The 17,234-nt window shown below is 28.5% G+C and overlaps 1 protein-coding gene across 1 annotated transcript in view; it reads right to left on the bottom strand.

Moving 5' to 3' along the window:
- Positions 1–2,170: 2,170 nt before the first annotated feature.
- Positions 2,171–17,234, bottom strand: part of LOC107448902 (NUBP iron-sulfur cluster assembly factor 2) — a 21,942-nt gene continuing 6,878 nt past the window's right edge. Inside the window, exons 6-8 of the mRNA XM_016064260.3 lie at positions 16,674–16,784; positions 14,205–14,274; positions 2,171–2,320 (exon numbers count right to left, since the gene is read on the bottom strand). Of these exons, the coding sequence (XP_015919746.1) occupies positions 2,184–2,320; positions 14,205–14,274; positions 16,674–16,784 (318 nt within the window). The 3' untranslated portion in view covers positions 2,171–2,183. The remainder of the gene's footprint in view (positions 2,321–14,204; positions 14,275–16,673; positions 16,785–17,234) is intronic.

Here is a 17,234-nt window from a genome sequence, read left to right as displayed (position 1 = left end):
AATGAAACAAATTACTGCATTTTGCTGAGGAAACTATAATTTTATTTTTGCCAGCTTTCAAAATCTGAAAGTTTATCAGCAGTTGAGATTGCTGAGTAGAAAACCTATTTATCGATTGAGTTATTTTTTCCACTTGACTACAAACCATTCCAAATAAAATATTTCACAAATGTTTTGTAATTTTGCCCTCTGACTGTGTCACATTGTTGTTTCAAATGGTGGTCATTTTGTAATCAATATTTTTTTAGTCAGTGACGTCATCTATTGACAATTCAATTCCCTAAGTTCTATGCAGCAAAACATTCATTTCTCACACATTCTATTTTTCTTAAATTGATTTTTAAATTATCGATAATTTTTAGTGCGCCCGATATTTGCAGATTTTAAAAAAAAATGTTTAGCACTAAACATTATTCACACGTTAAAATTATATTCAAATGACATGTTAATAAATCACATGTCTAATTATGTAATGTAATTATGCATAAAATGTTCATAATTTAAACTTCAACTTTAATTGTTTGTTTCTGATTACTTTATGCATTTATTCGTTAGGGGAAGATGTTGATTGTTAAGTGTCTGAAGATAACTCCTTTTTTTTTTCACTCTGTAAAAAAAAGTGTGTTGTGTAAGTCATTTGATTCCGACTGTTCACATGTAATCAATTACCTTATGGTAGCTTATGTTTGTATTGATGAAATAAGGTTTTGTATTAATCATTTGAAAAACTACAGAGTATAAATATATGTATAAAGATGCACGGTGCTATAGTGCAATAAAGTGATATCTACACTAAGTTTCCATGCGTATTTTTTTTTAACTACCTAAACATAATTTGGATGGTTTGATAAAAATCTTTTAACTTAAACTAGAATATAAAAAAATTCTATTATTTCAATTAGATTTTTTTTCCCTTAACTGAATTATAGGTTAAAGATATTAAGTAAAAAAAGGTTTTTTAAGTTATATTTACGAAGTTTACTACAATAAGCCTAACAAAAGATGTTGGAAGTTTTCAAAAAGCCTGATTTTCGTATAGTTTGAGAGAAAATTAGTCTTTTATGCAAATACATTCGGATAGTAATTATAATGTATAAGAGAGGCAATTACATGCCTAGTCATATAAAAAATTTTATAAAATATTTTTGAAAAAATATTATAGCATTTTTTATTCATTAATAAGTTATTAGTACTTATAAAGACGCTATACGAAATTGTTTTTAAAAAATTGGAATTATTTTATTACATTGGAAGGTTATTTCTTTTGTTTTCACCACTTTGAATCTTTTGACAAATAATATTCTTAATCATCGCTTTTTTACTTTAATGATTGATATCAATGATTTTTAATTTTCACGTGAATAAAATTTTAATCATCTGATATAAATTTTGATTATTTTTTTTTAAAAAAGTAATACACCTGAACATTAATTTTAAGAGGAACAGGGGATTTTCTAACTTTTATTTTTGATAATAGCTAAGTGTTGATGTTACTTCCTTACTTATGGTAAAAGAAAATATTAAGTAGCGAGGTTTGTAGGAGTTCGACGTTGCTGACCGTTCAGAGAAACAATACCCACAATTAAAAACTTTTTTTTTTAAATTTATTTTTCTTATATGCACCAATGGCGTTTTTGCATTTTTTTCTGCCAAACAAATGTCATTTTTATCTCATATAGCCTACTATGTCTGTCGATAATGTATCAATCATTCGAACAATTAAGTCTCCAGGTGCAAAATCAACCCGCAACCTCAATATCCTTTGTTTTGAGCAGTTTACATTCATTAAGAAAATAAAAATTCCATGGTGTCTAAATGGCGTCATGTTTTTGATCAAATTAAGATCTCAAAAGTTTTCCTAATGCTTCCTTCTTAAACTAATTTTTTCGTTACGAAAAATCTTTCCCTTGACAAAGAGCAGATCTCTTAATAAATATGTTTTTTTTTTCTCCATATTCTCGACTAATACTCCTCCTGTGGGAAATTTCAATGTTAAGTGTGAAATGAAAGTCATCTAAAATCATAATATGTCTATCTTAGAGTGATTTTCATATAATTGATCCTCAAAAATAGTGCTATATTGTATTAATATAGCCAAAGCAAAATATGCACACAAAAAAATGTAAACAATAATCCTTATCAAGTAAAACGAAAAATAACTTGGAAACACTTATAAAAATAAACTAATTTATTTTCATATGACTTATTACTTTTTCAGCTACAGTTTGAAAAATACTCAAAATTTCAGAATTTTCAAAATTTTCTTTTGTAGATCGACTAGCAATACACAATCCAAATTTAGGATCCAAAGGAATTGAACCTAAAATAATAAAATATTTATTTTGCATGACTAACACTTTATTGCTTCAAAATAATGTGACTTCTTAAACAATATCTAATGCATAGACAACTAGTGAATTTTTCATTTTGTGATCTAGCTAAGTTAACTGTTAACCGAGCTTGAAAACAAAACGTAAATACTTTCCTCAAAGTTACTCAGAACAAAAACAAAATTCGGTTCTGAAGTATGCGTTGATGTTTCTTCTTTCCTCAAACAAAGCAAAGCTCGTTACGTAATACAGTACTTATTGAACCTCTTCCCTAGCTTCGGAGATCTCGATATGAGGCGAATATTTACCCTGAAAACGAAACAGTTATGGAGATCTTTTTCCCATTCTAGTTGTGTATTATAAGTGTACGCACTTCAGCATAATGAATAATTATTATTACTAAGAGCCGCGGTATCTCATAGGATAAAGCGCTCGCCTTCCAATAAGATGACCCAGGTTCGATCCCAACTTTCGGTAATTAACAACTCGGTAACTAATTAACCTTAGATGATATTCGAAGCTAGGAGAGTTACGTAACAAACTGTTTCTTTGTGTGAGAGAAGAAAACGCTCTTCAAATCCGGTATACTTCCTTTTTTTTAAAAAATTTAGCTAGAAAAATAAATAAAAGCTTGTATTATAAAATTGTGACCAACAACAAGAGGGAAATCTCCAAAAAAGAGAGTGAGTTGTTAAAGACCGCTGGATTGCAAATTAGCGTATTCGTGGTAATATGCCACTGGCTAATATTCCTTTTACCTACATTGGATTATGTAAGTACAACTAAAGCTGCACAATGGGCTATCGATAACAGTTCAGGAAACATGCCTGTCGGTTACAAAATAAAATCTTAACGCGCACTTCGCGGCGTGGTTCAAAAGTAAAAGAGTTAAAAACTACGGGATAACTTTTTTTTGACGAAAATATCGTTACTTCGTGAAACGCTGCGCTAGAACCTTTTTTAAATTTATAAAATTGTTTGGTATTTAAAAGGAACATAGAACGAATGATCGAAGTAGGTACTTTATTTACGTAGCACTAGAGCTGCACAATGGGCTATTGGCGATGGTCTGGGAAACATCCCTGTGGATGATCCGAAGACATGCTTTCGCAATTTTGATCCTCTGCAAAGGGGCGCCTGCACGTGAAGTCGAGCACTTTACGGTAGAACAGTTTAACGAGGACCGATACCGCACACCCTCGGTCTCTACGCAGGCAGATCAACGTGGTCATCCTACCGCTTACTGACTGCAGCTAGTGATGCTTGACTTCGGTGTTCTACTGAGAACTGTGTCTTTGCGATCAGTCCACTGTTACGATCAGACAACGAATGATCGAAAAACTAAAATGTTTTAGAATTTCATTTATTAAGTTAGAAAACTCAGTTAAAAAAGTTTTTAAAAAATACGTTAGGAATATAAATTTCGATAGGATGTACAAAAAAAAATATTGATCTTTGGAGCCTTAAATTTTAGATCACAGAGAAATTAAATTATTTATGTAATTATAGCTGACAAAATGCAGTGATAGGAACAAAAAATTCAAAAAATAAACGGTATTAGGGCCAAATAATAGACTGAGAGGAATTTGAAATTCACGTGATAAACCGCAAATAATTTAATTATGTCAACTTATTTGCATAAGCGTTTTTGTTCATAGACGCTTAAAAATACAATATAGTTCAGATTTAAAAAGAATGTATAACGAGATGGAAGCTCAAAATAAATCATTGCCGTCATTTAGAATAGCTGCCGGAAATTATAGTAATTATAGGAAACTATAGTAATAATAAAATAGTTATACTAATTTTTCAACATTTCTTTGCTTCAATTTACAAAGGGACGAGGTAAATTGCAGAGAAATATCATTCTAAGCAACGTCAAGTATTCTAATGTTGAAGAATTAGAAACAAAACAATTCAAGGTCCCAATCAGAAGCTCATTAATCGAACATTATAATTCTATTAATAAAGATCGAGACCAAGGCAAGATTTTCTCTCAAGCGGAACTTCAATACTTCCTCATGAGTAATAAATGTTTTCAAGTTCATATGTGAATCGTGATCACGCAATAAAAAGTGCTTGAGAAAAATCAATTTGTAAGGACTCGTGTTATAAAAATCATATCAGGTAACTGCTCGCGATTATCAAAAATGTTAACTTTTTTGTTACGGCAGTCCGCTGAAATGACGCCAGCGTTTCGATAAACTTATTTAAATGTAACGTAACAATATATTTGGAAATAATATAAGTATTTTAAATAAAAATGCATTTTAAGATAATTAAAGAAATTCTAAGTAACTTAATTCAGTATTATAAAATTTAAAACAAGGCTGACAAACTTCTGCCCTGCCGGCGCACGAATAAACATAAAATCGTGTGAATGCCGATTAAATACGGCGCTCGTGCCTACAGGGTTAATTCGTTACAATTAATCTTTTTTATTTATTTTTTTTATTCTTATAACCGGTGTTAAACAACTAACCTATTCTGAATTTGTGGTTATCTATGTTAAACTCCGTAGCCTTGTAATTTTGAACCCACATCAGAAGACAAAGGAACTTCGTGATCAGCATTAGGGTAAGCTCACTTTAATGGATAACTTTCAGATAGAACTGACCCACATTTACATTATATAGAGAATATTACGACGAAACCCTCCCGCGATTAGCCCGACGGCTGAGGGATTCTAACTCATGATCCGTCAAAAACGTGGGACACTTTAGGCATGCATTGTAGGCGGAGCAAGCTAATATCAGCATTCGAATTGGTCAGTTATCGACGGAATTCGAACCTGAATTACATCATTAGGAAGAGAGAGCTTCATACCATGAGCCATCTTGGCAATTTTCATTTCCTCGATGGTTTAAAGTAACGCGGAAATTTCGAAACGGATATTTGGAAGTTGACAGGATCCAATATGGCATAACACTTTTTTTACGTAGTATTCGTTTAGTGGAAGAATTCATAAGAATAAAACGATGCATATTGGTAAGTTAAATGATTTTTAAAATATTTATTGTGATATACTTCTGACAAATGTTGCTTACAAAATAAATTATTGTAAATTTAAAAATATTTGTTATAATGCAATAAAAGATCACTCTAAGACGTTGTTTCATATTTAGCCAAAATCGACGTACTTATTAGCTTCTTTACATTTTTTCTATGTATTTTGTGGTGTTTAATTAAGTTTAAACTTTATAAGAAATTATTTATCGGGAATTTTATTTTAATTAATTATTTTATTTATTTTACAATAATCCTCTACAACTGTAATTTCTAATTGCACTAGGAAATATTTTAAGATACTGGTTGGAGCAAACTTAAATACTGTATTATTTCTAACAAATTAAGGACAAATAAATTTTATCAATTTATTATGAGTTTTTACTTAGATTATTATTTTATATTTTGTGAATAAGGTGTAAATACCTATATAAAATCAATTATAAAAATTAAAGTGTATTCTTATGCTAGATTGTTTGCAATTCAAAAAATTTATAAAAATTTAATTACAGTATGGCAAAAATTATAAAAAACCCCATTATTTGAAAGTTGTTACAAAAAAATGTATTGGAGCAAACAATATTTGTAATTAATTCTGTTGCCAATACATACACATACGTATTCCTATTCACTCCGAAATAAAGCATAGATTTTATATCATGGCTTTTCATTTCACTCTATTTGTGGCTAGCTATTTTGCCTCGTTCTATGCCTTTCTGATTGCTTTCAATACGTTTACAATCGTCCTGCACCAAGTTCTTTTTAGATCTTCCTCTTTTTCTATTGCCCTGAGGGTTCCAATAAAAACTTGCTTTACTTCAAATTCTTCAGGTTTAAATAGAACATGACCAATCCATTTTTATTTACGTTTTTAAATTTCCAGATCAATCGGTTTCTGTTTTGCTTTCATTTATTTTACAAAATTACATTACAAATTTTATGGGACCGCTTAATACACAAGATTCTTTTTAAACAGTTTTTAATAAATATTTGAAGTTTTTTCATGTTATTTTTATTGCAGTGCTATGACTCAGATCTATAGAGTAGGACAGATTTAACATTAGAATTGAAGATTCTAAGTTTTGTTAAATTTGTTCCAGAATTTATTGAAAATAGCGTAATTGCTTCGGGTTTTGTTTGAACTATTAGTATCTCTTTGTCAATTCTTCCATTGTTGTTAAGTATACTTTCAAGATACGTAAAACTGCTTACCTCCTCTAATTTATAATTTTCTAAGAATATATCATTTAATTGTTTAGGATTAAATTTCAAAGTTTTAGTTTTATTTTGGTTGATAATAAGCCCTATTTTCTTTACCTCTGTGTTTGAAATGTCTGTTTATTTGCATGTCTTGAAGGGTGTTGGTCAGTAAACATAAGTAGTCTGCAAAATCAAGATGAGAAAGATATTTAGCAAGGTTCCATCTTATAACCCCCTTTATTCTCTAATACTCTTCATAATCCAGTCAATAAGAATTAAAAAGATTGTTGGAGAAAGTATAAAACCCTGTCTAACACCGGAATCAACGTTGAAGTATTCTGATTGTTGACCAGCATGGATAACTTGTATATTGTAATTTTTATACATATTTCTGATAATGTTTGCAAAACATTTAGGAATTCATTCAAGTATAAAAATTAGCGATGAGAAAAATACACGAATCTCAATTCTTAAAAATAATATATGAGCTACTCCACAGCCTTCAGAAATACAAATACAGAGTTCAAGTTTAATGTGCTAAAAGAGCCATCTTTATGAACTTAAGAGGAATTTTTTTCTATTTGCTCAAAGGAACTTTAAATGCTTATCTTGAAAAACTTCTTACTCTTTTTTCCTTTACATGACTTAAGCCTTATATTTTGTTTTACGACATAAAAACTATAAGACTTAAAAACTATAAAACATGAAATTACGGAGGGGTGAAGTGAAGCAAAAGGTTTGAAGAGAACGATGGAATAAAAAAAATTCATATTTGATTAGTTTAAGATTTAATAACAGAGTTGGCCAAAAATGTAATCGATTACATTTTTTGATTACAGTAATCAATTACTTGTAATCATGATTACAATTTTCAAATATTTTGATTACAGCTGTAATCATGATTACAATATTGATTACAGTAATCAATTACTTGTAATCGTGATTACAAAGTTTGATTACAGCTGTAATCATGATTACATAGTCGATTACAGTAATCAATTACTTGTAATCATGATTACAATTTTCAAAAAATTTTGATTACAGCTGTAATCATGATTACAATTTTGATTACAGTAATCAATTACTTGTAATCATGATTCCAAGTAATTGCGATTACAAGTAATCACAACAAAAACGATTACAAGTAATTATGATTACAAGTAATCAAAATATATGATTACATGTAATTTGATTACATGTAATTTGATTACATGTAATTATGATTACATGTAATCTAATTACACGATTACAAGACTATTGTATTCTTATAAATGATTATATTTTACAGTAGATAGTAGAATGTATTTTATAATGATACATTTTGCACGTATTAACATGTACTGCATTTTGTACGTATTTGTATACGTACAAATGAATGTAACTGAAATGTATGTACATATGATTTTATCTAGTGCATATGTTCAGACATTTTAGTATCACACACATGTACATACACTTATATTGTAGGTATAAAATATATGTACGTATGTATATAGATAATAATTACGTATGTATGTGCAAACAATGTAGGCATGTACATTTATACACAATGAATATATGCATTTTATGCAAATATTTGTGTATGTAAAATGTATATCTATGTTCATGTACGCATGTATATACAAGTACTTGTGTTTGTACGAACATACATACATTGTCTGTACAATGTATGTCCCATGCATGTATGTGCAATTTATTTATGAACAGTACAATATATGTATGCATGTACAATATAGGTATATCTGTAGGATGTACAATATATGTATGTATACATGTACATGATATGCATGTCCAGTGTATTTATGTACATGTACATAATATGTTCATGCTCAATGTAAGTATCCAAATATGCATAATACATTTGTGAACTATTGTACGTACATTGGGCGTATTTATATTTCACATATATTCATACATGCATTCGACATGCATAACGTACGTACATACACACATTTGAGATGCATATATTGTACAGATGTATATACATATAGCGTACAGATGTATATACATATAGCGTACAGATGTATATTCATATAATGTACATATGATGAAATGAACATATAATGTTCATATAATGTACATATGTGTGTACATATACAGTACGTATGTGCATAAATATATTGGGCATAATTCTTTCGTACAAATTTTACATGTGTACATGCATGCTATCCCTATCTATGCATATGGTGCAATGTATATATGTACAATGAATGTATCCACACATGTACAATACACGTATGTTCCATGTATGCATATCCATATGTACTATATATGCACGTACAATACATGAATGTATGTACATACATTGTACATGCGTACATACATTACACGTATACATATGTACATTACATTTATGTCTAAATATGTGTACAATGCAATAAATAAAATGCATGTAAGTTAACTTTTAATGACTCAAGCAAGTTAAATGACAAAATCAAACGATATTTAAATTTAGTTTTCAGCTTTAATTGTTCTATATCATTTTGAAATTCTCTGAATAAAAAATTATTTTCAGGTATTTTCATGAAATGTTTGACAATACAGATTTATTTTTTTTATAACATAATGCATGATTCATAGAAATTTTTTAAATGGTAAGAAAAACGGTAAATTTTATGTGTGGAATTAATATTTAGAAATTCCAAATAAAATTATCGTTTGCTTTCTAAAAAATATGAGGTCGAGTTTCATATACCTTAGAATAATTTTAAAACAAATTTTAATAACTTTACTCATATAAATTTTTTTAATGTATGCACAATGTATGTGTATATTGTAATTACATATATTTAAATGTACGCACGTATTTGTACATTACTTGTAATTATGTACATGTATACGTTGTATGCACATGCATACATTGTGCATATAACTATTTTTTTGTACATCCATGCATTACATGCGCATAAGTATTAACAAAGTATGTAGTTATACAAGTACATACGTAAGTTGTACATAAGTACATACTTTGCGTGCACATATATCGATGTACATATAAATATGCATGTATACATGTACGCATTTTATTTACGCAACTATGTGCATATATTGTACCTTTAAATAACATTTTTACATATTGTACGCAAATACGTACAATTTTATATACAAACGTACATTGTATATACGTGCTATTATCGTAAATTTATACAATATATGCACTTAAGTACATAAAAGCATGCAAACGCATAAACATTATTTTCATATACGTTCATACATACATTGTCTATGTATACAAAGATACAAAACATTGCCTTTTTGTACAAACTAACATACATGCGTACATGTATCATAAATGCATAATTATATGTACTAAGCATATGCGCATTGCATTAAGTATATTACAATATAATTATGAATATTGTACGTACAAACAACGTTTGTGCATACATTGTATGTATAGGAATCGCAAATTGTACGTTCATGCGTGCGTACATTCTATGTACATAAAAATATGTAAACACATGAATACTTACATAAAAAATTTGACTATAGTATACAATCGTAATAACTTGTAATCGTATAGTTTGATTACAAGTAATCACAATTACATGTAATCAAATTACATGTAATCATGATTACATGTAATCATATATTTTGATTACTTGTAATCATAATTACTTGTAATCGTTTTTGTTGTGATTACTTGTAATCGCAATTACTTGTAATCATGATTACAAGTAATTGATTACTGTAATCAAAATTGTAATCATGATTACAGCTGTAATCAAAATTTTTTGAAAGTTGTAATCACGATTACAAGTAATTGATTACTTGTAATCGTGATTACAAGTAATTGATTACATAGCTGTAATTATCTGTAATCAATTACAGTTGTAATCGATTACTGTAATCAACGGCCAACTCTGTTTAATAACTGTTAAACCTGCAATATAAAATACCTTGCGTACTGCTCTGCAGCCCAAAAAAATGCAAAAATACAGATTTAAAGTTTGACATGTCGAAAGAGCTATTTTTATTCATGAACTTAAGAGTTTTATTTATTTATTTATTTTTTTAATTTGAATTTGTTCGAAAAATGGAGCCGTTAAAATATTTTCCCTCGAAGTTCTCCTTCCTTGCTTTGCTTTAAATAATGACTGTTCGTCTATTGTTGTTATGAATTATATTTTTCTCACTTAAAATCTTTATTTCATAAGCTCTCCCCTTAGTTAAGTTGATATTGAAAGTAAGAAGGAAAAAAATTAAGATAGAGATAAGATATTGGCAGATATAAATCTTAATTATTATACTGAAATTTTGAAAAATACTGCCCTAAGCATTTTCCTAGATTCAGAGAGATAAATACTGACTCCTATTTGAACTGCTATAATGATATGAGCCTTGTTAATGAGTAAAATTGTGTCTCATTTTCTATTGTGTAGCACATGCTGTATTCCTGAGTTAAAATTTTTCCTTTATAAATGTTGTTGATTATTTTTTAAATCCAGGTAGTTGGACACTTTGTATGATTAATATATTAACAAAAATGTTCGTCGTTTTTGTGTGAAATACTGACTTTCAAGATAAGAATAATGATGAATGTGACGCATTATGGGGGTTGCTAACCACTGGAAGTCTCGGCAGAAAAAATTGGTAATAACAGCAATTGAACAAGCTAATTTTAAAGTACGCTGGATTAGAGCTGTGCAGCTAAACTAATTTAAAAAGGAATATTTTCAGCTTCTAAAAAAAGTTAGTCCAATTCATTCAAATTCTAAATTATACAATTTGAATCTGATTTTAACATAAAATGATTTCATAGCTTTGAAAGAGCAATTACGAAATTTAGAATTTGATATTCAATTGAATTCTCCTATAGTTAAATGTGCCATAGCATGGCTAGTGCAATTGGAAGTTGTGTTAAGACCACAGAAGCAACAAAAGAAAAAAATTCTGTAACTTATTTCAATTTCAATTGTTCTTCTTCAATGCAAAACATTTTCTATCATCACTCAGACGTTTTATCTTCAGAAGAGTCTTTTGCGTGATTGGGAATTCTGATAATACATTAACATTTAAAAGCGCTGACATTGAATGTTTACAACATAACACTACGCTCAGAACTATTTTAGCAGAACGCTGTTGAAAGTGCTGTATGATAGGAAATATAATGGGTCAGAATGGTTCAAACAACAAAACTACAGTGGAACCTCGTTAAGGCGAAAACGATTAAGGCACAGGAGAACAGTTTCCAATTCACATTATCTTGAAATACAATAATATATTCATTTAACATGAACATAAAAAAGTCCCCTTGTTTAAGAACTTTATATGCATCCAAGGAAAACAAATTCCTCAACAGTGACTTTTGTGGCCTCACTGTGATCTCATTGAAATGAAGTTTATTGCTTTTTCTGAGCTGAACAAGGGAAGATAAGATATTTGTACTCAGAACTAAGTTCACATCAACTTGCAATTGGTTACGTCACTAATAAAATGAATGAAGATTAGTGGACCTTCAGCGACGTGGTGATTAATATCGACCTAGTATGTGATACTGGAGAAACAGGAAGAATTGTATTCTATCCCTGCTGGTGTTGAAATTCTTTTGTTAAGCATATCATTTGGTTGCTTAACATTGTTGCGTTTAATGCTTTTATAAAAATATTACGGTACATATATTATCATCATAGGTGTAACTGTGGTTTTGAGCATTTGTAGGATGCCACTTTTTTGCATAAAACTTCTGATTACGATAAAATGACCACAAAACATTTTTCTACTAATTTCATTTAAATTCTTTGGTATTTTAGTTTCAATAATTGGTTTTTTCAAATCCTCCTAATGCAAAAAGAAATTTACCTTCGAACTTCATCTTAATGAGGTACGGTTGTAGTTTTAAAGAAAAATTTAGGAAAAGCATTAGATTCTTTTTAGGAATTGAAACTATTATGGCTTATGTTGAAGCAGTAATTAATTCACGTCCATTAACTAATGTTCATAATAAACCTAACAAGCCATTTCCTCTCACTCCTGATAATATTTAACTTAATGAAGATTAGCAGATTTACCTAATTGGTTAGGCAATAGAAACTTTGAGTTATTAAAAAGAGTTAATCAAAAAAATTTTGGTAATTAATTTTGGGGAAAAGGCGTACAAAAATATAGATTCAAAGATGCACATTGAACAAAAATTTCAAAAACTGGCTTTAATGTAATTTACGTAATTAGATGATAATTTTCCTAGACAACTTTGGAAATAGAGAACAATTCTTGATCATCGCCAGGATCAACACATTAAGGTAAGATTTATCACAGCGAAAACATCACAAGGAGTCATAAAACATCCAGCACAGTTATTGTATAATCAATGAATTACAACAAGTGAGTAAGTAAAAAATTTTAAGTTATTTATTCAACAAAAAAAAACATATTTTAATTATGATTGATTTTCTAGTTTTGCGATGATTATAGAAACAATTTTATCAATAATAGTTACAAATTTATTTTTATCCCAAACTTGTTATTGTTAGTATTATAAAGTTTCCTTCTTAATTCCTTTTAATGATGAATTCAATGAGATCCTTCTAATAAAGTTTCCTTCTTAAAGTTTCTTTCTAAGTTCGATGAATTTCCTTCAACTAGAGTATTTCATATGCATATAAATTTCTCAAGAAAATAGTTATTATTTTTCAATTTTTTTTCTGAGAACACTAAATTAGTTTTTTCTTTTTTTTTTTACTGTTAAAATTTATTTTAAAATGAATTTTAAAATAATTATTCTAATCACACAAAAAAATCTATGTGTTCTTATAAATTAAGTCCTGTAGATTTTAATGCAAATATGTAAATTTAATACCTTTTATTTCTTTTCTTCCTATTACAAGCTACTTAGATTTTTCTGAACAAAATTGCAAGGAACTTTTTTCAACTTCTTGAAATAGAACAATTTTTTTCCATTTAGAGAATAGGTAAAAACCTAAAGGTTCACAAGTTCAGAAAACATGATAGTTTCGGGGGAATTTCCAATTTTCACTTTCTAAATTTTAAAATTTTCTGTCATACAACATAAGATCTACCATTCCCAAGGTGAAAAATGTTTTATGTTTGACTGAATTTGTACTAAAATCGCTTATATTTCAATAATGAACTAGCAACAGTACTTCCTAGAAATAACTTTTTAACAAATCCCACCTGACACTTTTAGAGTGACTCAAAAAAGAATAATTATTTGAAAGTCAATTGGAAGGAGTTAGAAATGAATGGCTTGCTGTGTTCTGCTTAAAAAAGCATGAAAGTAATTGTAATCAAAGTTCAAAATCAGTTACATAGCTCATCAAAAGTTGGCATGGCTAACTGAAATGTGATACAATGTTGTTGGATTCATCTCAGAATAATTTCGCTGAAATATTCGCATGACTATTTTAACTGCAAATAGTGGTTAATTTAAAAACACTCGTTAATAATTTTTTGCACTACATAGTGCCATCTGTTGACGAAATGTGTTACAGATTTTAAAACTTGTTGGAAATAAATTGATTTTTACCCAAGAATTTTGCAACAAACCAAACATTCCTAACCTTTTCCTTTTCTTATAAAAAAAATTTTTTTTTAATTGTTGATTAGTTTTATGATTCCAATTAACACTTTTTATTAAATGCAGGTTAGGCATTAACTTTTGGAATTGCATTAAAATATTTAAAATTATTGTTCATAACCAATACTAACCTAAGAAAGGAAGTTTAGCATTATCAGCCAGTGATTTGCCCCCTCCCTGAGAAAATATGGCAGAACATTCCTGTAAATAAGAAAATGCTTTGTGTGAATATCTTTAAATAATTAAACAAAATTGTAATTTTTAAGGGAAAAAAACCATAAGAGCAGAAATATACATAATAATATAATTAATATACATAATAATATAATTAATATACATAATAATATAATTATACATAATAATATAAAACATCATTATTATTTGTTCATTAAATTAAATAAATGGTACACTTGGTTCCTTGGATACACTTTTATAAAAAATCTTCCAACTGTTTATTGTTTCTTTACTGGAAAATATAAAGATAAACACCTTTATGAGCTGAAAAGTAACCAATTATAGCTCGAAACTGAGATCAAGATTTGATGTTCAAGTGTAAAAACCTGTGTATAAAAATACCAAGACATCATGTACATGTCTTTATTTTTTCCCTCCCAGATTGTGGTGAGATTTACATAATACTTAAAATATTAAAAATTAAATAATTGAATCATGAAAAAATAATGCATGAATCTCAAAATATTTACTGAAGAACAAAATAATTCTTTAAGATTCTGGGATTAAGATTGAATTCAAAAAAATTTATTGAAGAAGAACATATAAATTTTTAGCAACCGCTGTTTGACAAACTGATTTATTTAAATTTTTTAATATTTAAATGGTAATACATTCCAAATGAATGTAGATTTTATAAAAATGCACATTTCAAATAAATAAGACCTTACTTTTTATCAAAAAAAATTTTTCACAAAATTTCAAATTATTATTCATAAAACTACAAAAGCAAGACCCCTATAAACAATACATTATAAGTTCTACAAATAATGCAGAATGCAGCTATTAATGTCTATGAAAAGTCTAATAACTCCTGAAACTATTGTGGGAATTACATAAGGACCATGTACAAAGCCCATGAGCCATGTTCAAAACACAAGATGTACAAAGTACTCCATTCTGTACTCAGCAATAAAAACTTCAGAGACAACTTTCTAAATCCTTTTTTTAGAGCGCTCTTTAATTCTGACATTTCTACTGTCTTAGACATCCTTAAAACTAGTTCCTTAAGTAAATTTTTCAGATTTGATAACAAAAAGGTTGCAAGAAATGTATCGAAAGAGTATGGTGAATAAGTATAGTTACCAACATCGATAGGAAAAAATCCAGTAGATTTTACAAAATAATATAAATTTTATGACAACTTTTGCATAATATACTAAATATTTTACAAATAGTGAATTTTTATTGTCATCTTAATACAAAAACTTCACCACTCTAATAACAATAAATGATCAACAATATTTTTCATTAATGATAGACATCAAATGAACTTGAAATGTTTTTTCTCATGTTAACTCATAATTTTTAATAGTAATAGACCAGTAATTTATTACTGGTAGTTAAATTTTTTTTTAATTATTTTAAAAAAAGAGCTCTGAACAAAAATGAACTGAAAATTTCAGAATGAAAAAAAAAGCTTCCAACTAATTACTAAAAATGAGGCTCGCTTCATTATGCATTAGCGATACTTAGTTAAATATTTAAGCAAGCAATAAATTCTATTTCACGAGCAATTTTTTAGGAAACTTACTCGAGTTTAGGGAATTTCCTAAAATGTACAAAAACTAGGCGAATTTTTTCTAAACCAGTAAATTAGGAAAAGCTGGTAAAATCCAGCAGTCTGCAGGTAAATCCAGTAGTCTGCAGGTAAATCTAGTAGTGTTGGCAGGTTTGTGAATAAGTCATCTGTACAACTTCCAAAACCAAAAAATTTGCTAAAGAAAAAAGGTTTCGAAAAGTCAAAATCCTTAAAAATACCACAACAATAGAATTAAAGAGCCTTCCAAACGAGGACTTATTGTTTTTGAAACTTTTACAGTTGAGTACAGGAGTGTATCACATCGGATGGATGTTAGTTCAAAATATATTAAATAGAGTAAGTTTTTCAGAGACGCCATTAGTGGCTTAGAATATGACTTTGCCACACATACATCACAGCCTGTTTTACAGAGAGGACTCATTCCCACACCTTTCATTTATATGCAGATCGTAATTTTAGCCAGAACCAGAGAACGATCAATCTCTGATCCAGTACTCACAGGATTTGTTATGGAAACGTTGCAACCCAGGCAGATTTAATGCGCGCCAGTAATCATTTTATACACAGGCTCTTTAGCTGACAGGATTTGAACTCACAATCTATCCGATACAGGCCCAAGGATTTATCAGAAAGGTTATTCTGGCCAGACCATTCCTAGATATTAATAGCTGCACTTTGTAAATTTCAAAAGAATATGACCTTAATTTCGGTCTAAAATAATTATTAGAATATCACTAAAACAAAATCCTGGTAAGAAATACTAAATTACCCCAGTAAATAATATAACTCATCATTCTTAAAATATAAAAATTATATAAATATTTACCTTACAATTTGGGCAAACAAAACCACTCATATTCTCTACAATTCCAATTATAGGCAATGATGCTTTTTTACAAAATGTTATTTCTCTTAACACATCGCTGATTGCAATCATCTTTAATATAAAGAGAAAAAATTTATGAGACATACAATTAATACAGAAACTTAAGAGAATCTTTCTGCGAAAACATTTTTAAATCATTCTTGAAAAATTCCCGTCCATGTAAGTTGATCTGATTTCGTTACTCGCTTTATAGTCCATTTTTATACTGTTTTTTTATTTTATTTTGTTTTCTGTTTTCACATGTTATTTTTACTTTTTGTGTTTTTACTATTTTATTCATTGTAATTTTTATAAAAAAAATTTTTGAGTGCTGCTCACACTATTGTATTAATATATTTTGCTTTGGCTTTATTGATACAATATCAGAAAGCACTCTGTTTTGCGGATATAATCGTGTGGGCTGATGAAAAGATTATATCTTTTTTTTCCGGTTTTTTAATTAAAATTTCATCCTTTTTTTTTCTTTTTTTAAACTGTTGTTTGTTATTTTTTTACTTATTA

This window comes from Parasteatoda tepidariorum, chromosome 8, assembly GCF_043381705.1.
Source record: "Parasteatoda tepidariorum isolate YZ-2023 chromosome 8, CAS_Ptep_4.0, whole genome shotgun sequence".
Taxonomy (NCBI): Eukaryota; Metazoa; Arthropoda; class Arachnida; order Araneae; family Theridiidae; genus Parasteatoda; species Parasteatoda tepidariorum.
Note: the sequence above shows the minus strand (reverse complement) of the source record. Positions and strands in the feature narration are given on the sequence as shown.